This window comes from Abramis brama, assembly GCF_963993115.1.
Source record: "Abramis brama genome assembly, chromosome: 13".
NCBI classification, from domain to species: domain Eukaryota; kingdom Metazoa; phylum Chordata; class Actinopteri; order Cypriniformes; family Leuciscidae; genus Abramis; species Abramis brama.
Window position 1 is genome coordinate 33,902,823 of NC_139975.1, and position 24,674 is coordinate 33,927,496.

At 44.1% G+C, this 24,674-nt stretch overlaps 1 protein-coding gene across 1 annotated transcript; it reads right to left on the bottom strand.

The window, feature by feature from the left end:
* Positions 1–388: 388 nt before the first annotated feature.
* On the bottom strand, positions 389–24,320 carry LOC311095377 (putative inhibitor of apoptosis; the record flags this gene model as incomplete). The annotated part of the gene is made up of 5 exons (XM_084133868.1): positions 389–1,046; positions 9,767–10,402; positions 10,460–10,579; positions 23,838–23,986; positions 24,215–24,320. The coding sequence occupies 5 exons, from the start codon at positions 24,318–24,320 to the stop codon at positions 408–410; spliced, it is 1,650 nt and encodes a 549-aa protein (XP_083989994.1). The 3' UTR covers positions 389–407.
* Between the last annotated feature and the right edge of the window lie 354 nt (positions 24,321–24,674).

Consider the following 24,674-nt stretch of genomic DNA (forward strand, 5'->3'; position numbering starts at 1 on the left):
AATTAAATGACGGTCCTCCTAGTATGAGACTGTTTAAGACTAAACAAATCATATTTATTTTAGAACATCTTTCTGCTATGTATACGAAACATTGACGTGAAAGATGAGTATTACACTTCAAACTCGTCTAACTATTACACTTATTTTGTTATTATTACACGGTTATTTTGTGTGTGTCACTAAACAACATGGTTAAGCTAATGAATTACAGTTGATACGTGGTATTTTTACGTGAAAGGAGGGAAATGAATATTTAACATATAAAAATAAAAATATTTTAACCTATCGGCAATTTCAATTCTTAGATAAATCATCTAACAATCAACAGTTATATGTGAAACAATTAGAGTTGGTGTAAATTTGCACATCCAAAAACTGTTTTTACTTGGATGATAAATATCTTCACTTTATGATAGGAAAGTACGGACAGCGCCTTTGACCAATCCTCTACATATGGGACACTTGCGCAGAGAAGGCGCACATTCTTTGCACACAACTAGGTGACCACAGGGGATGAAGACAATGTTCACTTCCTTATCCATGCAAACTTTGCATGTGCGCTCCTCTTGAAGTCTTCTTAACTGTTCCTCCATAGGCAAGTCTGAAAGATCTTGACTCGGTGATGCAGCTTCATTTGTCTGGGCCATCAGTTCTCTCAGCAGGCAGACATCATTCTTCTTGATCCAGTTGTGGAAGAACTCTTCTGCTGCATTTCCTTTCGACAGGACTAACTCAGTGAGCTGCCCTGTCTGCTGCTTGACTGTAGTGTAGTTACGAATAATGGCATACTCTTTCTGTGAGATGATGTTCTCCTCTAGAAGATGGTCCATTAAGCTCTGCACGCTTTTTAGCTGCTGTGACATGACATGATGATGTTTCTTAAGAAAAGTAAGAAACTTACTTTCTCGCTCCTCCTCTCTCTTCTCATCTTCTGCACTTAGTAAATCAGACACCAACTCTTGAACGGTTTTGTAATTTTCTCCACTTGCGAGAATTTTGCTCTGCACGGTTTGCTTCACCAGGCCACGCTCAAATCCCATCTCTAAAGCAGTGTAACGAATACGACTTTGGGTAAATATGAATTAGCTCAAGAATATGGGGAATTTTGAGATATTAATATTTATGACTCATGGTCATAATTCATAAGTCGCATGTACATTTATTTTATCAATTTTCGAGATTACCTTGTTCTGTAACTGGTCTGACCAACATTTAATTCGTCCAGCGAAACAAATGTAAAATCATTACAGTTAAGAAGAGGTATTCACACACTTCAAGAAAGTTTTATGTTCTGGCCAAGGACATCGAACTTTCTGAGTTTATTAATTAAAACTACTCAAGTAGTCTACAATATCGAGCTTTGTAGCTTATAAAAGGATCTTTGAAAGTTTCATTGACCTATACAAGTGGTTTCTCAAACACAGAGACAATAAAAAGGTATTCATGAATATTTAATAATAATGTAAAAACTACTTGGTTATATTGATCTAAGAATATAAACGTACGTATAAATGCCAACAATAAACAAACAAACATATAACCAAACAATAAAAATACGTGGTCAGAAATAACATGAAATGATAGAAAGAAAGAAAGAAAGGCAGAGAAGGGGAAAATAATAATTACATACAGAAAACCTAAATTCACGAGACAACCTGGAAAGCAGTTTTATCAGATAAGGTTACCGTCACTTGCACGTTTGTTCTCTGTTCGGCGCGAGGCTGAGGCAGGACAAGAGGGTGGTGTCGATCCTGTTTCTGTTGCGTCTTCAGGTGCCGCGAAGTTTAAAGGCTCACTGGATGTAACATTACCGAGAAAGTTCGTCTTCCGTGCGGAAGACGTTGCAAATCTTGGTTGCAAAGACGGCAGGCTTTTACATGACGCGGGCCATGTGTCCCAGAGGCCAGGGCGATGCCTGTCCAACCGGAGCAGCGCTGCACGTGGAGAAGGAGGAGGTCAGGGACCGGAGAAGCGAGGAAGTGGGATCAGCGGGATCGATGAGAGAAGAGAGGGAGAGAAGTGGGGGTCTCGTCCTTTTAACAGACATCTGTTTTACGCCCTGTTTTGTGACAGAGCGAATCAAAACTTCTGATCTGTAGCGGGAAGATGTCTTCTTTGTGTGAAGAAAAACACGCCCCCTTGTATCATATGTCTTCTAAGCGAAATAATTAATATTTCCTCTTTAAGATTATACATACAGAATAATACATCTTACGGTAATACTATGTGCGGGACTGGTTGAATTAAAACAGGACGGTCCGACAGATATCAAGAATTACAGGTAGATATTGGACACACATAACATTACGTTCATATGCATCATTACACACAAATAAAGCTTGATTAAACACACCATAAAATTGTCAGTGTTTCCGTTATGGCAAACGACGACACTTTGAGAAACATAGGAATACATATCCACCTTCAGTGGCTTGTTATGTGGGGGGGAATATCTGTTTCAAAGTCCAGAGTGTGTGTTCTGGAATGTCTTACGAACGTAAAGTTTTATGGTCTGAGGTAGGGTTACCACAAGACACTATTGAGGAACTTCTTTCAGTGAACATTTAGAATTCAAACTTATACTCTAGCAAACCACACTTCTATTATAAAGCAAAGCTAATCACACACATACATATCGGAAGGTATACACTCAAGAGCCATATTTCTACATGAAATGGTACTCAAGGGAGGTTTTGTGTGTGTGGGGGTGTGTGTGTGTGTGTGGGTCATGAGGTTGTAAAGTCACAGGGAGTCCATGCTGACATGGGGGTTTTAGAATGGTTTGTGCAGAACAGGGTTCCTTTTGTGACTAAAATGTTCCTCTGGGGAACAACAGATTGCAATTTTGACTGTTCATGGTAGACTTAGCGGCACCATGCACAGACCCGTTGTCTGAAAAGACAACGAAGGATGTGTTTGGAGACAAGGATTTACTAATTGGAACAGCATGTGACCGCATGTCCGGCATTGTCGCTACATTCCCCCTTTTTGTTAGATAAAATTCCGGGATGGACTTTTATCGAACAACAAATAGGCACAATGAAGGGCAGGTGGATCATGATGGTCAAATAGCAGGTGGTTGCTAGGCTGATGACTCAGCTCAAGTGAGGTTGAGGGGGTCGATGGTGTGGGACCCCCTTTTCCAGGGTTCGTAGGAAACCGCCAGACACGGCTTTGTGAGCTTGGCTGTGGATGCTCACGTCTCGTCGAGTCTGGTACAGGATGAAAGCCAAGACGAGTGTCGGGGCGTGGTCGGTGACCGTGGAGATGTACATCACAGTGTTAGACTTTCTGAGTGTGAGTCCTGCCTTGGTAATCAGGAGTCGGGGGTGTTCTCTCTTGATGCGATGCCGGATGCCGGACCTGGAGATGTCCGATTGTGGCTGCTTTCTCGCGAACCACCACAGCATTCTGTCAGAGGAGAAAGAGAGAGAGAGAGAAAGGGAGGAAAAATTTCAGCGACGGATGTCCTTGGTTGGCTAGGACAGTCTTGTTGCTTCGCTGAGGTTGGTATGCCACATGCTTCGATGTCTCATGAGTGGCGTTGGTGCTGCGGTGTTCAGCACATGGGCATCATTGTTGGCATAGGAAAGGTCTGTTCATCAGAGGCCCGCATGACCTTCTTTGTACACAGCGGAGGTAGTGTAAGCGGCTCTGAGGCGTGCAGTGTAGTTGGTAAAGTTCGTTTGTGCTGTGTAGTCACTGCAATCGTGAGGGTGGTTACTTCAGCTGCGGGTCAGTCCTGACCTCGAAGCGGCAGGTGTCAGTGTTCGTTTTCTGTGTCTGTGTCAGACGTGGCTGCACTGTCTTCATCTGTTATGTAAGAAGACTCTGGCTCACCAGTGCTCTGGGGAGAGTGGTTACAGATTCGACGGTCTGGACTTGTAGTTCTGGACGGTGGGTGATGCTGGTTCCAGAATCTTTCTGAGCGCTCGGTCCGACGCTTTGGACGAGTACCGTCACAGTCGTGCTGCCACCTGCTGTCTGGCTCTGAGCAGTGCTCAGAGACGGAGTGAATTGTGTGTGTTTTTATAGTCTTTTCATCCATGGCCCTTTGCTTGGTGTAGGCCTTGTGGGCTAAGTCTCTGAGTTCTCGAGTAGACATGGTTCGTGGGCAGACAAGCACACCGAGATGTTTACTCACGGTGCTATGTAGATTTCGCAGAAACAAAGTTCTAAAGGTTACATCTTCTTCCATATGTGGAGTGTTGGCTGCTCCAAAGAACGTTTGTCGGAGTCGGCCATAGTAGGAGTGTGGGTGTTCAAGTCGGGCCTGTTTGACGTCAAAGGCCTTGATAAACCCTTGGTCTGATTCTGGATCAGAGAATTCACGGATCAAAGCTTGTCGCAGTTGCTTGTAATCTGCTTTGACAGCCTCTGGTTGGCGATCCAGAAAACTACGCACTTCTCTATTTGCGGTGATTCGTAACAAGTACAACTTGTCCCAAGCTGTCACGTTAGCGACAGTTTGCAGGTGAAAATCAATGTCTTGAAGGTATGAATGAACACTGTGGTCTCCGGCAAACGTAGGAATGTTCCTGGCCAGCTTGTCAAGGCTTGTTGGACGAGAGCTGTTGCTGGGGGCCCAATCCGTCTGGAGAGGATTCTGACCCTTTACAGCTCCGCCCCCTTCAGCTTTTGATGTTTGGCTGACAGGGTTGGGGTGGCTGGCCGGGAGAAACTCTGTGATGTGTGTTTCTCCATTCCAGACACTCTGCAATCTGTACGCATGTTTTAGTTCTGCATGAACAGTGTCAAGTTCATCTTGGAGCTCGTGTCTCTGCTGAGCGAGCTGATGAATTCTAGTCTCTGCTCTCTCAAGGAGAGCTCCAGCCTGTTGGAGCCTTTCGTTGAGTTCTTTTCTGGTTTCTCTCTCCAACTGTTCTCTTTGGTCTGTGTCGAGGTGCAGATCTTGCAGGGCATTTCGAAGTCTTTCTATTTCTTTCTGTAGCGTTGTGTCCGTCTCGTCCTCTTCCTCGGTCGGGAAGAGTAACTGGTCTAGACGGCTCTGTGTGTGTGCTCGGTCCTCCAGGGCCTCTGTGGCCTGGAGCTGTAGTGCGGCTGTCTTTTGCTGCAGGTCGGCGTTGCTCCTTTCGCTGTCCCGGGCCCTGGCGACGAGTTTGAGTGCGAGGTTTCCGAAGATTTTGGGCAGCTGCTCGTGGCTGTATGTCTGGGCTGGATCATGGGACTCGAACTGGCTCAGGTCTGTGTCCCGTTGCTCTTGGCTCGAGCGATGTGGGTCCTGGGGCAGCACGGTCTTTGTTATGTCTCTCAGCCATGCCTCAAGGTCGTCCCAGCGGACTGCAGGACAGGGTGAGCTCGACATCTCGGCTTACTGTTGGCGAGAGAAGCACAGCACACACAAAAAGAGACAAAATGCAAGTTTGTTTTAGGGTCAAATGAGCTATACTCATACGGGCTAGGCCGTTTATGAGAATTTCGGGGCTAACTGATGCCGACAGTTAGCGGAGCCAATTTCGTGGGTATGGCTAAACCCACAATAGAGATTTTGACAGGCGGTAGCCTGGGGGTCGTCTAATGACGCCCGCTTGGATTGTTTACTCTATTATTCAGCTTTCCTGGGGTCTCTCTTAGGTTCTGTATGTACGTGAAATGAGAGAAACAAATCACAACAGAATAGAGAAAGACAAAGTTAGAGGTAGGGAAGAAAAAGGGAAACACAACACAAGGAAGTGAATTGGTCTGCAATGAAATGTCACAAACAATAACACGGAGAGTGTTATATAGTAAAGTAAAAAAAAAATTAAAGAGGCCTAAGCCTATTAACACTGCTAGAGTTATCGGGACAGGACCTCGAAAGAAGGTGTGTCTTAGAGAGAAAAAGGTGGGCCAAACACTTAAAATACACCAGGAGGAATATCTAGTATTCTGTGGTTCATAATAAGTGGATGGGTTCTATCAAATTTTAGTTACCTGGGGTGAATAGAGGTCATCCAGGTGGAAACCAGTGATGACGTCTCAATCACCACAGTGCACTGACTGAGTCCTGCCCATAGATACACAATAAGGGATTAAGAGGTTGGACTTAATGTGAATTAAGGCTTTCTGGTTTCATCAAATTGGGTAAATATGTATGCAGGAGTCAGAGGCAAAGGCTTTACTAAAATAGTGATACAACAAAAAAGGAAATTATGATAACTGATGGTGATTTATCAGAATAACCTACCCCACCCCCCCCCCCCCCTTTTGGAGAAAAGAGGGAAGAGAAAAAAAAATTATCAATGAAATAAATTTTTTGAATAACAACACAGGCTTGAGACGCCGACAGAGGGATAAACTCCGGGTTTGTGCCACTAGGGTGATGTCTTCTCAGGGTCTGCCTGGTTGATTAGACACAATTTTAAATTAAAATTCAAACTAGTTTGAATTGAAATTCAACTAAGCATGCAAGGAGAGGTCCAAAATAACAAAAAAAATAAGGAAGGAAAGAGAATTAGAATGATAGTGATGTATCAATACTAAAATAATTAAAACTGAAATTCAGAATGACTTCCTATAATCCTTACAATAACACTGAAGTTATTAGTATTGCTTATAAAAATAATCAAACGAAAAGGGTAGCAATGAGACACCAATGCAGACTGAGACTGTCTAAGCTTTAACTCAAAAAGGTATTTTTTAGAACTTCACTTAAAGTGTGATAGTCAAAAACAGAAAAAAAAAAACAGAATTGTCTAACTCCAAATAATATCAGCATAAGCTAAGCTTGAATGCAGTTAAGTATTTGAGAGAGAAAATGAATGCAGAGAGAAAAAGAAATTGAAAGCAGTATTATCTTAGAACGCCACGAGATGGCGTAGTTGCGCTCGCGCAGGCTGACGTCAGTGGGAGGCGACGCTCACGCAGGATGACGTCGGTGGGGAGCGCGTAATTTGAGCACTGCCACACATCTAGAGGCGGCCCTCTAGTGTCGGTGACGTGAGTCAGCAATTTAGACAGCAGATTTTTTTTTCTGTGGAATCACGAGTATTCTGCGCTCTGTTGCATGCGGAAAATGCGAGTTTCACAACATGTGACTACAGGGATTACACATTGAGACGGTTTTAGAATAATAACAGTGATTAGAACTTCTGTTTTAATTCATAAAACTGGTCTCCAATTACACATTATATATGAAACGGTTTACAATAAAAACAGGTATTAAAACTTCGTTTTAATTCCTAGAAACTGTGAGCAAACAGGGATTCGAACATCTATTTACTTAAACTGTGAGTACACAGGGATTAAAACATCTGTGATTACTACAGCTGTGAACAGGTATTATTTTCTTCTGTTCAATTATTAGAAACTGTGAGCAAACAGGCATTAAAACATCTATTTACTTAAGCTGTGAGCACGACAGGCATCAAAACAGCTATGAGCAGGAATTATGCCTCTGCTCATCTCCCATAAACATTAATCAAAATAGCAGTTTATGATAATGCATTAGGTGTACAAAATTGGATCGCGACGCCAATTTCTGACCAGGAGTTTATCGTTAACGTATTATAAGGCCTACGACTGAAACTGACGCACTGCTCAGATCAGATTTACGTTTCCGTACTAAAAAGAGTCCTCTGTCTTATTTAGTCGGTTTAAATAATATTACATGTACAGAGACAATTGTAATATCACAAACTGCAGGTTTTTTACAGAGCTGAGCTGGCTTTGTGCCTAGCAGCAGCTACCATCAGCTGGGTGAGTTCGCCTTAGCGACTTACCTCACAATTCAAAACGCGCGTATAGCCTACAATTATTAAACCAATAATACACATTCAACTGAAACTGAATTTGCCCACCAAAATAAAGTTTGAAACTGCCTTTGGATTCTCCACCAGAACTGTAACGAATACGACTTTGGGTAAATATGAATTAGCTCAAGAATATGGGGAATTTTGAGATATTAATATTTATGACTCATGGTCATAATTCATAAGTCGCATGTACATTTATTTTATCAATTTTCGAGATTACCTTGTTCTGTAACTGGTCTGACCAACATTTAATTCGTCCAGCGAAACAAATGTAAAATCATTACAGTTAAGAAGAGGTATCCACACACTTCAAGAAAGTTTTATGTTCTGGCCAAGGACATCGAACTTTCTGAGTTTATTAATTAAAACTACTCAAGTAGTCTACAATATCGAGCTTTGTAGCTTATAAAAGGATCTTTGAAAGTTTCATTGACCTATACAAGTGGTTTCTCAAACACAGAGACAATAAAAAGGTATTCATGAATATTTAATAATAATGTAAAAACTACTTGGTTATATTGATCTAAGAATATAAACGTACGTATAAATGCCAACAATAAACAAACAAACATATAACCAAACAATAAAAATACGTGGTCAGAAATAACATGAAATGATAGAAAGAAAGAAAGAAAGGCAGAGAAGGGGAAAATAATAATTACATACAGAAAACCTAAATTCACGAGACAACCTGGAAAGCAGTTTTATCAGATAAGGTTACCGTCACTTGCACGTTTGTTCTCTGTTCGGCGCGAGGCTGAGGCAGGACAAGAGGGTGGTGTCGATCCTGTTTCTGTTGCGTCTTCAGGTGCCGCGAAGTTTAAAGGCTCACTGGATGTAACATTACCGAGAAAGTTCGTCTTCCGTGCGGAAGACGTTGCAAATCTTGGTTGCAAAGACGGCAGGCTTTTACATGACGCGGGCCATGTGTCCCAGAGGCCAGGGCGATGCCTGTCCAACCGGAGCAGCGCTGCACGTGGAGAAGGAGGAGGTCAGGGACCGGAGAAGCGAGGAAGTGGGATCAGCGGGATCGATGAGAGAAGAGAGGGAGAGAAGTGGGGGTCTCGTCCTTTTAACAGACATCTGTTTTACGCCCTGTTTTGTGACAGAGCGAATCAAAACTTCTGATCTGTAGCGGGAAGATGTCTTCTTTGTGTGAAGAAAAACACGCCCCCTTGTATCATATGTCTTCTAAGCGAAATAATTAATATTTCCTCTTAAGATTATACATACAGAATAATACATCTTACGGTAATACTATGTGCGGGACTGGTTGAATTAAAACAGGACGGTCCGACAGATATCAAGAATTACAGGTAGATATTGGACACACATAACATTACGTTCATATGCATCATTACACACAAATAAAGCTTGATTAAACACACCATAAAATTGTCAGTGTTTCCGTTATGGCAAACGACGACACTTTGAGAAACATAGGAATACATATCCACCTTCAGTGGCTTGTTATGTGGGGGGGAATATCTGTTTCAAAGTCCAGAGTGTGTGTTCTGGAATGTCTTACGAACGTAAAGTTTTATGGTCTGAGGTAGGGTTACCACAAGACACTATTGAGGAACTTCTTTCAGTGAACATTTAGAATTCAAACTTATACTCTAGCAAACCACACTTCTATTATAAAGCAAAGCTAATCACACACATACATATCGGAAGGTATACACTCAAGAGCCATATTTCTACATGAAATGGTACTCAAGGGAGGTTTTGTGTGTGTGGGGGTGTGTGTGTGTGTGTGGGTCATGAGGTTGTAAAGTCACAGGGAGTCCATGCTGACATGGGGGTTTTAGAATGGTTTGTGCAGAACAGGGTTCCTTTTGTGACTAAAATGTTCCTCTGGGGAACAACAGATTGCAATTTTGACTGTTCATGGTAGACTTAGCGGCACCATGCACAGACCCGTTGTCTGAAAAGACAACGAAGGATGTGTTTGGAGACAAGGATTTACTAATTGGAACAGCATGTGACCGCATGTCCGGCATTGTCGCTACAGCAGACTTCACCACAGGATTGTTCATCATCACTGCATCTTCTGAACGGTCTTCTCCAGGACCCAGGTGTACAACAGCTGGATCAACAAATTCTCTCGAGTCGCTGTCTCCATTAGTCAATAGCTGTTCAAATAGTCTTGGAAATCGTGCTTGAATCTGATGAACAAACTCTTGGCCCTTTTCTTGCAACAGGTATTCACATCTTGGAAACCACTTGGCATGTTCTACCCATGGATCATCACCAGGCTCCCAACATCTGAGTCCACCATCACAACAAAAGCACTTCACGTCATCACGACGACCAACATAGTAAAAACCAGCCTTAGCCAATTGGTCTGGTCGAACAGTTATTCTTGAGGGCCAGTAGACAAATGTGAGCAACCTTTCTTCACACTGTTGCATTACCGAGTTAGATCCATTGGAAAGGTCACCGCCAGATAAAGGTACATTATCTGCACGGTCACCTCGAACGAAGCGGCAGTTGGGGTAATGCCTCTGGTGCTCTGATACTGCCCGATCTCCCGGTTCCCAGTTGCTAAGCTGGCCTCCACAACTGAAGCAAGCCACTCTGTCGCCCTTGCCAAGGTAGTAGAAACCACTTTTGGCAAGCTCGGCTGGAGTTTGGGCAGCTGACCACTAGAGGTGAGCTGTTCCTTCGTGCCTGAGGTTGTTACGTGATGTGTTGTGCTTTACAATCTGAGGCAATAAGGGCTGGTGGAGTGATGGAGGGTCTCGTCCATGCCACAATCTCCAGGATTCAGCTCTGGGCTCCCCATCCTCAGTGCTCAAACCAGCCTGCTGACATTTCAGAGCCTACAAAAATACACAAACATAACACAAAAGCAGTCATTTTAACCGCACAATGTCATTTGATTTCAGTATTATTTAGAAGACAAAAAACGCTTTTTTTCACAAATGCCGCCATCATCTTTCCTTGCAGGTCCTGCTCCACCACAAAAGATCTGCAGCAAATGCACAGAAATCAAGAAACAGAAAAGTGCTGTAATAGCTCTGTTTGAAATTACAATAATTAAAATAAACTACAACTTAATGTAGTAGTAGGGAATTTCCCTTTCTCTTGTTTTATGCGTTCGTTACCCTTATATGGTAATGGGTGGATGAGGTAATTAGGGCCGGTGTATTTAAGTGTGTAAACAGGAAGCCCTAGAATGTAGGCTTTGTCATACCCACCCCTCTTCCGCTTATCAGTGTCACGTTAGTCGAGGTAAGTGATGGAGGTTATGCACAGTTTTGTGTGGTTTTAAAGGTGCATTCACACCGGACGCGAATAGCGCGTCAGGCGCGAGTGATTTCAATGTTAAGTCAATGCAAAGACGCGTTACGCGCGTAAAAAATTCCTGTGGCGCGATGAGAGATACTCATTTTGTATTGAATGCTATTTATTCCATATCTATTCTAGATTATATGAAACATTATTAATCTAATGTAAAGACAACAAACACAATTTAGTGTATAAAAACAAACAAAAATCACAGGACAGGTTTCACTTTTGGAGATGGCTCCATTTATTATCAAAACAAAAATAAATCACAGATTAGGTGCGGGTGAGGGTGAACCTCGCGCCGGGCTGTACAGCGCGGGCTCGTCAGGCAGCGACCACTCGAGGCCGAGGCTTATACGGCCTACGCTGTCCTCGTCAGCGTCCTCACCGTTAGGTCCACCAAACCTACCTCCTGGAGCAAATTGTGAAACTCCTGAAACCCTCCGGAGGGTTTGGTGGACCCGAGTACAGCGACGATGTCCCCTACGCAGCTGTTTCTGCTCTCCAGAGCATATACGAGCGGTGATTCTCTCGATTAATGCTAATGCTCGATAAACAAAAAAAAGATGGCCGCCAATAGGTTTCGAAACTTTCGCCTGACGCACGTAAATTTCGCTTCAAACTTTTGATTTTACGCGCGTCAATTTCGCTCTTGACGCGCGAATTCACACAAAGTGGTCAAGCGTATAAATAGACGTGGCAGGCGCGAATTTGACGCGCTATTCGCGTCCGGTGTGAACGCACAGTAATGGTGCGTTCACACCAAACGCGAATAGAGCGTCAGATTCGCGTCTATCGCGAATGAAATATAAATAAATAACTATGATTACAGTGCAGCATTACCAATCCCAGCTTGTAGGCCTGCTCATATTTAAAAATTAAGGCTGGGAATCGATTAAAAAAAAATGAACTAATTAATTGCACAATTTTCTGTAATTAATTGCAATTCCTCCAAGCTTGTAATCATCAATAATTAGGCCTAAACTTAGAATCACCTAATTAAATGAAACACCGGGGGGAAAAAGGAACAGAAAATAGCCCTATATTAAAATAATATTAAACATAAATATATCAATGTATTATTATTTTTCAATAATCAATCAACATAATCAATTTAAAGTCCATGTTGCAGGTTAACCACCACTGTCGATTAATGGGTACATAAATCACTCAAGATATGTATATCATTTTTAAAATGTCATAAAAATGGTCTTAAAGACCAGTTTTTTACGTTTTTGGTATTAACGTTTTTTTTTTACGCAATTCGGTGATGACGTCACGTTGGGGAGAAGTGGAGGAAAGGTAGCCTCAGCCTAGTATTATGGTGCGTTCAAGTCATCTCGTATAGATCGTATTTACGAGTTAAACGCACTTGAACGCCACCACAATGTCGTAAATACTTAATAATTAAATGCGTGGTCCGAGAATGAGTGGAGAGTTGGTGAAGTGTCCTGGAGAGTTAATTTAGCAACGCAGCAATGAGCACTGGAGCTAGTCTACCATAGACTGTAAAAAATAGTCTACGAGCAGCAGTGCACTAACGGCACTTTTTTTTTTTTTTTTTACTGTCATTGAATAGCACCGAGTGAAAAATCAACGTTTTCTTTATATCTAGTAGAAGTGATCATGACGTTAGTTCAGATAAGTACCGCTAACCTTTGTTATAGTGTTGTAGACGTAGTACTGGTACTACTACTTTGTCTTTGTCATCTAGAAATAGAAGGCATCATGCTAGCTATATGGACGTTTCTTAGCGTTTATCTCTTCCTCCGGTGAAAATGTTGTTGCAAACGTAGCCGCTGCGTGTCTGTCGATGTATTTGGCAGGTGCTTGTGTGGGCGCCGGTGCCGTCCCATGGAAACTGCGTTAGAAAGCTTGTGCTGTAGGGAAGTGAGTGCGTTTTGGTCGCTGGAGGAGCTCACCCAGCGACCAGATGTGACGTGCCTCACTCAGCATCCAGAGTTTTTACACTCAGCACAAACACAGTAGTTCACCATTGTCAATCTACCTACTATATATTTCTATATATTTATCTAACTAACTGCTAGCTATCTATGCTAACGTTATGCTATCTGGCTGTCTGCCTATCTCTCTCTATACTAGCCTATCTATCTATCTATATCTGTCTGTCTGTCTGTCTGTCTATCTATGTCTATGTATTTATCTATTTATCTATAATCTGCGCTATCTGAATACTCTCGTCTCGTCTACTAAGTTACTCGTCTCTCTAGTCACTCTCAATGCTCTCAAGGCGGGCTTTATTAAATTCTCTCCCCAACGTGACGTAATGCAATGCATTGTGGTGGAAAGGAGAATTGCAAACCGCTGTAAGATAGTACCTACTTTTTCGTATTATATTCCGTTTTGTGATACCCAACAACATACAATGGATAACAGTTTAAATGTTTATTACCAACAAGTAAATTGCACAAATTCGTTGAAAAATTAACCCTGCAACACGGCCTTTAAGATTTTTTTCCCCATTTTTTTTACTAATTATCAAAATAAAATATAGTCCTACAAAGCTATTATTACCAGAGCATATGATCAGAGCAGGTCATTTTACCATTGTTGCCCAGCATGACTATACCAGCTCAGCAAACAGAAGTCTACTACTGAGAAATTTCACCTTATTTGAGCGGACTTTGCTTTTCCAGTGCGTGATCGGTCCATGATTGGAGTGTTTGGGCCGTTAACGACAGAGCAGAACGCGCAGCGCAAACACGGAGTCGAACATTGAACATTGAGCAGAGAGCGCAGCGCGCAGACACAGACACACACACACACACACACACACACGCACGCACACGCACACACACACACACACACACACAGTCTGGTGCACTATCTTTGTGAGGACTCTCCATAGACGTAATGGTTTTTATACTGTACAAACTGTATATTCTATCCCCTTACACTGCCCCTATCCCTAAACCTACCCATCACAGGAGACATTCTGCATTTTTACATTTTCAAAAAAACTAATTCTGTAAGATTTATGAGGTTTTGTACCCATGGGGACCTCAATTTAGGTCCCCACGGTGACACGAGTCCCCATGAGTCTGTGTGCATTCAGGTTTAAGTCCCCACCGGTGTAGAAAAACATGTCAACACACACACACACACACACACACATGTCTGGTGCACTATCTTTGTGAGGACTCTCCATAGACGTAATGGTTTTTATACTGTACAAACTGTATATTCTATCCCCTTACATTGCCCCTATCCCTAAACCTACCCATCACAGGAGACATTCTGCATTTTTACATTTTCAAAAAAACTAATTCTGTATGATTTATAAGCTTTTGTACCCATGGGGACCTCAATTTAGGTCCCCACGGTGACACGAGTCCCCATGAGTCTGTGTGCATTCAGGTTTAAGTCCCCACCGGTGTAGAAAAACATGTCCACACATACACACACACACACACACACGGAACGGAGAGTGCGGCGGCGCACAAGGAGCGGAAAAGCTTTTTTTCGCCCTGCAGTCGATTTCATTGGTTTAGGTTACAGTGACGACGGGTAAAACTTTAGAATCAGCTGCAGGGCGGGATTTGCGCTGAACACGGAGACTTCCGCCACTTAATATGTTCGTGTGGAAACACGAAAATGTATCTATGTTCCGCACACAAAATATTGCATTCGGTCATTCGGTACACAGGTGCACCGAACGGAAAGCCCTGTACCGAAACGGTACGGTACGAATACACATACCGTTACACCCCTACTGTGTAACGTCTTTACACCTTCAACAATTCAACAGTTTACTCTACAGTAGTTCAACACATGCGATTTTAACACAAGGAAGGAACCGTGTTTACTCACATTTGAAAGCACCCGCGTCGCTGATCTCTGCGATGTTTGATAATGACGTATCCTCTCGCGTGGCCTCCTGGGATAGAAGAGTATCCATCGGTTGAGCACTCGAAAATCTGTCCGGAAGCAGTAAGCCATCCGGGAACTTCTCGCCTACTCTTTTATGAATAGGCTTGTTTGAGATGCGCCTTGCCTCATCTGAAATGTATGCGAGAGGAGGAGTGAAAAAAGCGCAGGCAAGCCGGTGTGGTGAATAATCCGGTCACTTTGGTGTGATGAGTTGAAAGCTAGGGATGGCTGACGCAAAACTTATGTTCCGAAGCTTTACGAGATCCCGAAGCGCAGATGTTTCGAAACACTGATCCGAAGCGTAATTCAAAACACCCATGTCACGTGACTACGGCTAAATGAAGCTTCGGAGTGTTTCACAAGTGTTTCGACGGGTGGCATGGTCAGTGGCGAGAATTTTCATGTGAACAAATACTATGATCAACGTGTATCTTAATGATCCAGTGGTAGAACTTTCGCCATGCATGTCAGAGGTTGTGGGTTCTAATCTGAACTTGTATATTTTTTTTCTCGCAAAGTTTTTTTTCTCTCATCAAAACCGATTATGTTCATCAGTGGTTGTATATTATATCAAGCAGGGACACGTTTGCGTGCATTATGTTTTGTGATTTCACCAGAACGAACAGAGAGTCTCCACAACGGATTGAAGCGCGCGTCCGAATGAAGACAGTGTGCGCAAGCCACACGAGAAAACACTGTATCGCGCCACTGATCGCAGCGGCAACGAGCACTTTGATAACTTGATTTAAAAAACACATTTCAGCGCTAGATCGTCTCTTTATTTAAAAAAAAAAAAAACGAACGAAATGAATGCTCTGCCTGTTAACTGGAGATGTTTTATTTATTTGTAGAATTGGTACATTCATGCCGAAAGAGTTTTAAAAAGTGGTGGGGGCATGTCCCACCCGCAAATTGAGACCACACAATAGCACATCTGTATAAAAGTGAAGTCAACCTCGTGGGTTTTTGTGAGAGGATTTTTTTCAAAGGCTGGAGAAATTATTTGTAAAAAAAAAAGTAGGCTAAGTCCTTCCACAGCAGAGAAATTAATATATTTTTGAACAATTTTTTTTTAAAAAGTGAGACATTGTGGCTTGATTTCTTTTATTAATATTCATTTTTCATGACCAATTATGCACAGTGAGGAGCCTACAGTTTACAAGCTTCACATATTAGAAAAATACAATAATAATTTTTTTTTTTAATGGCTCGTTGTCAAGGTTGTTTCAGATCAACACCTGCAAGTGACCACTAGGTGTCACCGTTGAGACGGGTGTCGGATTGTTTCGAAGCCTCGACACAATATGGTACATTTGCTTCAACTGTTTCATTGTTTCACGAAGCCTCGATCTGCCCATCACTATTCAAAGCACGTTTTATGGGTAATCGCTTTAGTGCCTGGTTACAAATCATACAAAATCATTTTATTTTAGAAGACGTTTGTTTCTCGTTGTTAGTGTGTTTTTTAGTTAGCTAAAAATCGGATAACGTTAGCTGTATGCTATGCTATTATCTAAGCTAACTAAAAAACACACTAACAACGAGAAATGTTTAATTTCACAATCTATAGCTTCAGTTAAATACTAGTATATGAAACGTATAATTTAAAATACATTAAATACATTAATGACTCGTTGTAACGTAGTACAAACGTCTTCTTTAATAAAATGATTTTGTATGATTTGTAACCAGGCACTAAAGCGATTACCCTTAAAACGTGCTTTGAACCAATCGGATTGCTTGGGTCCTAAGCCCGGACTCATCACACCAAAGTGACCGGATTATTCACCACACCGGACAGATCTCTCTTCTCGCAGTGGATCTGACACCTGCGAGATCAAAGATGGATATCACCTTTGGATATATGGATATGTTATGCCCTAAATTAATACATGATTAACTAACTGTATTTTTCTATGAACATTTCTGAAATGCACTTTCTGTAAAGCTGCTTTGAGACAATATGTATTGTGAAAAGTGCTATACAAATAAATTTGAATTGAATTGAATTGAATATCGCGGGATTCACGCTCGTGCACAGTGTTGCTAATAAACTGGATGTAATTCAAGTTCTGTTGCTTTTATATGAAAATAAATAAAATGAACAAGACACTCAAAGTACTTGTTATTTAATTCCATTCCAAATACATGTTTATCAATATTTCTTTTCTTTAATACAGACATATGTGTTTTTATTTATTTTATTTTTTTATAAAAATTAAATTGCATAACCCAAAGAGATCGCACTGTCAGATATTTTGGGAATATTCACACATAACATATACACATAAACCATGATATTAGAGTTTTAAAATCCATCCATCCATCCATCTTCTACCGCTTATCCGGGGCCGGGTCGCGGGGGCAGCAGTCTAAGCAGGGATGCCCAGACTTCCCTCTCCCTAGACCAGTGGTTCCCAAACCTGTCCTGCCGGCACCCCAACACTGCACGTTTTCTTTGTCTCCCTAATCAAACACACCTGATTCAACTCATCAGCTCATTATCACATGGGTTAATGAGCTGATGAGTTGAATCAGGTGTGTTTGATTAGGGAGACAAAGAAAATGTGCAGTGTTGGGGTGCCGGCAGGACAGGTTTGGGAACCACTGCCCTAGACACTTCCTCTAGCTCTTCCGGGGGACACCGAGGCGTTCCCAGGCCAGCCGGGAGACATAGTCTCTCCAGCGTGTCCTAGGTTTTCCCCGGGGTCTCCTCCCGGTGGGACATGCCCGGAACACCTTCCCGGGAAGGCGTCCAGGAGGCATCCGGAAAAGATGCCCGAGCCACCTCAACTGACCCCTCTCGATGTGGAGGAACAGCGGCTCTACTCTGAGCTCCTCCCGAGTGACCGAGCTTCTCACCCTATCTCTAAGGGATCGCCCAGCCACCCTGCGGAGAAAGCTCATTTCGGCCGCTTGTATCCGGGATCTTGTCCTTTCGGTCATGACCCACAGCTCATGACCATAGGTGAGAGTAGGAACGTAGATTGACTGGTCCTTCTTCACCACGACAGACCGGTACAGGGACCGCATTACTGCAGAAGCTGCACCGATCCGCCTGTCAATCTCCCGTTCCATCCTTCCCTCACTCGTGAACAAGACCCCAAGATACTTGAACTCCTCCACTTGAGGCAGGAGCTCTCCACCAACCTGAAGCGGGCAAACCACCCTTTTCCGACTGAGAACCATGGCCTCGGATTTGGAGGTGCTGATTTTCATCCCAGCCGCTTCACACTCGGCTGCAAACCGTCCCAGTGCATGCTGGAGGTCCTGGTTTGATGAGGCCAACACGACAACATCATCCGCAAAGAGCAGAGATGAAATCGTGTGGTCCCCAAACCCGACCCCCTCCGGCCCCTGGCTGCGCCTAGAAATTCTGTCCATAAAAATTATGAACAGAACCGGCGACAAAGGGCAGCCCTGCCGGAGTCCAACACGCACCGGGAACAAGTCTGACTTACTGCTGGCAATACGAACCAAGCTCCTGCTCCGGTCGTACAGGGACCGGATAGCCCTTAGCAAAGGGCCCCGGACCCCATACTCCCGGAGCACCCTCCACAGGCCGCCGCGAGGGACACAGTCGAATGCCTTCTCCAAATCCACAAAGCACATGTGGATTGGTTGGGAAAACTCCCATGAACCCTCCAGCACCCTGTAGAGGGTATAGAGCTGGTCCAGTGTTCCACGACCGGGACGAAAGCCACACTGTTCCTCCTGAATCCGAGGTTCTACTATCGGCCGGATTCTCCTCTCCAGTACCCTGGCATAGACTTTCCCAGGGAGGCTGAGAAGTGTGATCCCCCTATAGTTGGAGCACACCCTCCGATCCTCCTTCTTGAAAAGAGGGACCACCACCCCGGTCTGCCAGTCCAAAGGTACTGTCCCCGACCGCCACGCGATGTTGCAGAGGTGTGTCAGCCAAGACAGCCCCACAACATCCAGAGACTTGAGGTACTCAGGGCGGATCTCATCCACCCCCGGTGCCTTGCCACCGAGGAGTTTCTTGACTACCTCGGTGACTTCAGCTTGGGTGATGGACGAGTCCGCCTCCGAGCCCTCAGCCTCTGCTTCCTCAATGGAAGACGTGACGGCGGGATTGAGGAGATCCTCGAAGTATTCCTTCCACCGTCCGGTGATATCCCCAGTCGAGGTCAACAGCTGCCCACCTCCACTGTAAACAGCGTTGGTAGGGCACTGCTTCCCCCTCCTGAGGCGCCGGACGGTTTGCCAGAATCTCTTCGAGGCCGACCGATAGTCCTTCTCCATGGCCTCACCGAACTCCTCCCAGTCCCGAGTTTTTGCCTCCACAACCACCCGGGCTGCAGTCCGCTTGGCCTGTCGGTACCCATCAGCTGCCTCAGGAGTCCCACAAGCCAGCCAGGCCCGATAGGACTCCTTCTTCAGCTTGACGGCATCCCTTACTTCCGGTGTCCACCACCGGGTTCGGGGATTGCCGCCTCGACAGGCACCGGAGACCTTACGGCCACAGCTCCGAGTGGCCGCGTTGACAATGGAGGTGGAGAACATGGTCCACTCGGACTCAATATCTCCAGACTCCCTCGGGATCTGGTCGAAGCTCTGCCGGAGGTGGGAGTTGAAGATCTCTCTGACAGGAGATTCGGCCAAACGTTCCCAACAGACCCTCACAGTACGTTTGGGTCTGCCGAGTCTGTCCAGCTTCCTCCCCCGCCATCGGATCCAACTCACCACCAGGTGGTGATCAGTTGACAGCTCCGCCCCTCTCTTCACCCGAGTGTCCAACACATACGGCCGGAGGTCGGATGAAACGACCACAAAGTCGATCATCGACCTCCGGCCTAGGGTGTCCTGGTGCCATGTGCACTGATGGACACCCTTATGCTTGAAAATGGTGTTCGTTATGGACAAGCTGTAACTAGCACAGAAGTCCAATAACAGAACACCACTCGGGTTCAGATCAGGGGGGCCGTTCCTCCCAATCACGCCCCTCCAGGTGTCACTGTCGCTGCCCACGTGGGCGTTGAAGTCCCCCAGTAGAACGACGGAGTCCCCAGTCGGAGCACTTTCCAGCACCCCTCCCAGAGACTCCAAGAAGGCCAGGTACTCTGCACTGCCGTTCGGCCCGTAAGCAGAAACGACAGTGAGAAACCTATCCCCGACCCGAAGGCGTAGGGAAGCGACCCTCTCGTTCACCGGGGTGAACTCCAACACATGGCGGCTGAGCTGGGGGGCTATAAGCAAACCCACACCAGCCCGCCGCCTCTCACCATGGGCAACTCCAGAGTGGTGAAGAGTCCATCCTCTCTCGAGGAGTGTGGTTCCAGAGCCCAAGCCGTGCGTAGAGGTGATCCCAACTATCTCTAGTCGGAATCTCTGAACCTCACGCACAACCTCAGGCTCCTTCCCCGCCAGAGAGGTGACATTCCATGTCCCTAGAGCTAGATTCCGCGTCCAGTGATCGGGTTGTCTAGGCCCCCGCCTTCGACTGCCGCCCGATCCACTTAGCACCGGCCCCTTACGGTCCCTCCTGCAGGTGGTGGGTCCACGGGAGGGTGGCCCCATGTCGCTCCTTCGGGCTGAGCCCGGCCGGACCCCATGGGGGGAGGCCCGACCACCAGGCGCTCGCATACGAGCCCCAACCCCGGGCCTGGCTCCAGGGTGGGGCCCCGGCTGCGCCATACCGGGCGACGTCACGGTCCTCGTTTTTTTTGGCATCATAAGGGTTTTTGAACCGCTCTTAGTCTGACTCGTCGCCTAGGACCTGTTTGCCTTGGGAGACCCTACCAGGGGCATATAGCCCCAGACAACATAGCTCCTAGGTTCATTCGGGTACTCAAACCCCTCCACCACGGTAAGGTGGCAGTTCAAGGAGGGGAGTTTTAAAATCAAACAGTTTAAAAGAGAACAATACATCACAGTTGTTTAAACCAATGAGCATTAAGCTGTGTCGTCAGCAAGTCATTTCCCATCGCGCTTTTGATCAGCGCAGTCGGTGGAAAGCAACTTGCGCTCGCGAGAGACTTTTGACATATGTCAGCATGACCATAGATATCATATAATAAAGGCTAGATGTCTCGTGCACGCTGCTGGCCAATGGAGGTCGACATCCGCACACGGCGGCCATCTTACCACAGGGTGCTCGCTCACTCGTAACATGGTGCATGTACTTTTAAATAACCATAACTTGCTCAATTTTCTATCGATTTTCAAACTGTTTGGTTTGTTATAAACGTCAGAGATGTAGTTATGATACTGCATACATGAATAATTATAACAATGGACTTCCATATGAAAGAATTATAGCAACTTTAATAACGTTTGTAAGAAACCAAACCGTTTGTAAACCCGTCAAGATTTCAGCAAGATAAGAGGATTTGTGTGCGTGCTGATCACTCACCTTAATTCACAGCTTCCCTGTGGTAAGATGGCCGCCAGTGATGCCGGAAGTGACTCCGCCTTAAGACATCTAGCCTTTATATCAGGGTTCACCAATCTTGGTCCTGGAGGGCCGCTGTTCTGAAGAGTTTAGCTCCAACCCCAATTAAACACACCTGAACCAGCTAATCAAGGTCTCACTAGGCATACTAGAAACTTTCAAACAGGTGTGTTGGAGCTGGTTGGAGCTAAACTCTGCAGGGACAGTGGCCCTCCAGGACCGAGATTGGTGAACCCTGCTTTATATGGATATCTATGAGCATGACATCAGAGCAAGGCGGACCGCACTCAGACACATTTCTAACCGGCATGCATCTCGCGCTGATCACCGGTGATCGGTTCTGCGCAGATTTTGCTCATCTCAAACAAGCCTACTTTTTCGCTCGCCTACTCTTTTTCCCATACTAAATAGTAGGGAAGTATGCGGTTTCGAACGCAGCCTGGGTATTTGGACAAGGCATTAGTCATAATACTAATTATTATTTGTTAATAATTACGACATCTGGTCCTATTGTTATTATTACGACATCTGGCGTGAACGCAGCGCTCCGCTCCTCCAAACCTAGGCTGCGTTCAGCCCCGACAAAACGTTGCACAACGTTTCTTAAACAGAAACGGTGATGCGTTGAACACACTGTTGCAACTACGGCAGCTGAGAAGGCCATTCTTTGTGTTCTTTGTGAAGAATTTTCTGAGCCTGATGAAGTTGGTATAAATATGTGTTTAATATTACAAAATATGCCCGATGTTACAGCTACTGCACTTGCCACCCAGAACAAAAGAGAACATCCCAATCGAGTGAAGGGATTGCTGAAACTGAAATGGAAGCACACATCTTACCTAATTCAGATTAAAACACATCTATTTAGCCTCACATACTGACTTTATTTGTAGTTCATACTGTTTTAATACCCTGTATTTTCTTTCTCATTTTTAGGAAAAGCACTTAATTACCATTATTTATTTCTATACCAAATGTCATACACTTGCAATGAAGCTACAAATATAAACAACCACATCATTATGTTGATATCCTATATTTTTACAATAAAACTTATGACAAACATGTCTTCTAATATCCTCAGTTGTTGCGTATACCGAGCATAGACTGTAAAAAAAGATGGACGACGCCCCTTCGCTCTCTTCCATTGATGAGAACTGAAGCCGCCAGAGTCCCGATATGGCGCTGACATATTGGAACTTGAGTCTGCGCAGTAGCGATCTCGGGACCAGACCTGCGCAGTAGTGAGCAGGAAGTAAAGCCGCGAAATCAACGCTCCGCCCTCACTCTCGCAGAATGAGTGGATTCTGCACACTTTTTAAAAAATGTATTGCAGTACGACAAGAGGCTTGTTAAAATAAAGTAAATACAATCTCCTCAGTCCTCCGAAGATCCCGAAAAAAATGTCCGTTGGTGCTTCAGTGACTACTTCGCTCGAGAACCTGTCAATCACAGCTGTCAATCATGACGTTACACCACCGCATCACGTAACTAACTAAAAACCAACTTATTTTTGAAACAGACACTTGAACTTACATCAGCGTGATAAAAACGACAGCAAATGAAAGAAACCACCTTTGGAAAAAAGATATTTGAAGTGTAATTTAATTGTTTAGTTGGTCTCACGTCCCGTTGAATAACACGGGGAGGCGGGGCTTATGACCTATACTAGGACCAGTCACCGGGGGGCGATCGAGACGTTTTGGCTTCACTTTTCAGGGCTTGTGCGGCACGCTTGATACCGAGCTGCATCGAACACATTTGTAAATTACTTTCCTTGAACCCATTGTGCGAGTTCACTTTAATACCGCATGCTTTATATACATGTTGCTGCTGATTGGACTGCAGTTCTGACACACCCACCAAACAAGAGAAAAACGTATCTCAACACCGGTGCACGCCGTTTCCAGGAAACATGACGTTCAACCCGGAAACCGTAGCAAAACGTTGCGCACCGTTTTGAACTAGTGGTGGGCAGATCGAGGCTTTGTGAAGCAATGAAACAGTTGAACCAAATGGGCCATATTGTTTCGAGGCTTCGAATCAATCCGACACCCGTCTCAACGGTGACACCTAGTGGTCACTTGCAGGTGCTGATCTGAAACAACATTAACAACGAGCTATTAAAAAAATGTGTTGTTTTTTTATTATTGTATTTTTCTAATATGTGAAGCTTGTAACCTATAGGCTCCTCACTGTGCATAATGTTATTTTGGTCCAGCAAAATGAATATTAATAAAAGAAATCAAGCCAAAATGTCTCACTTCTTTGGAGATTTTTATTCAAAAATATTAATTTCTCTGCTGTGGAAGGACTTAGCCTACTATAATTTCTCCAGCCTTTGAAAAAATCCTCTCACAAGGGACACTTGTTGCTGGCATGCAAAGATATTTTTTAGCTAGGACATACAAATGAGGAAAGATTACTGCTCTCTCTTTCCAGGAAGTTCTGGGCAAATACACATCGTTGATGTATTTTTTCACTTCCACTGTGGCATCAGCTGTAGCATTGTGTATCATCTGGGTTTGATGGATACGAGTATCAAAAAGTTCCCATAAACTGTCCTGTGTTTCTACTGGTGTTGATGTTGATGGTGATGATGATGATGGGTCTGATGTTGACATTTCTGGCTCTAAAAAGAATAAAAGAATAAAAATGAAAACAGCAATTAGTAACAAATCCTAAACTGACAGCATATATGAAGTATATATTACATGATTCAGATTACATAACATAACACAGACTGAAACTGCTCACCAGGATTTGTGTTTGAACGCATCAGCGAAGCACACTTTCTAAAAAGTGTCCCAAAAGTTTGTAATTATATTTCAATTATAATTATATTTCAAACAATGCATACCTTGCTTAGGTGGCCCAGCAGTGCCAGTAGCAGGCCTAGGTACAGGGGAAATGCCATCCTCTGCACCCTGCAAAATGGCAGGATGAGTGCTCCTCAAATGGTGCATCATGGATGATGTATTGTTGTAGTAGGCTAGCTGCCAATCACAATACATACATCTCACTTTATTTGGGGTTTCTAAACGGAAATGCTCCCAACACCACAGATGTACGGCATCTCTTCTGGGGAGCCCCATTTTATCTATCTATCCAAATCTATCTATCTATATGAATCTATCTATTTATCTAGATATGTATCTATAATATATCTATGTATCTAGATATGTATCTAGATATGTACCTAGATATGTATCTAGATATAATCTATGTATCTATATCTATAATCTATGTATCTATATCTATAATCTATGTATTTATATATGTATCTATAATCTATCTAGTTTATATGTATCTATAATCTA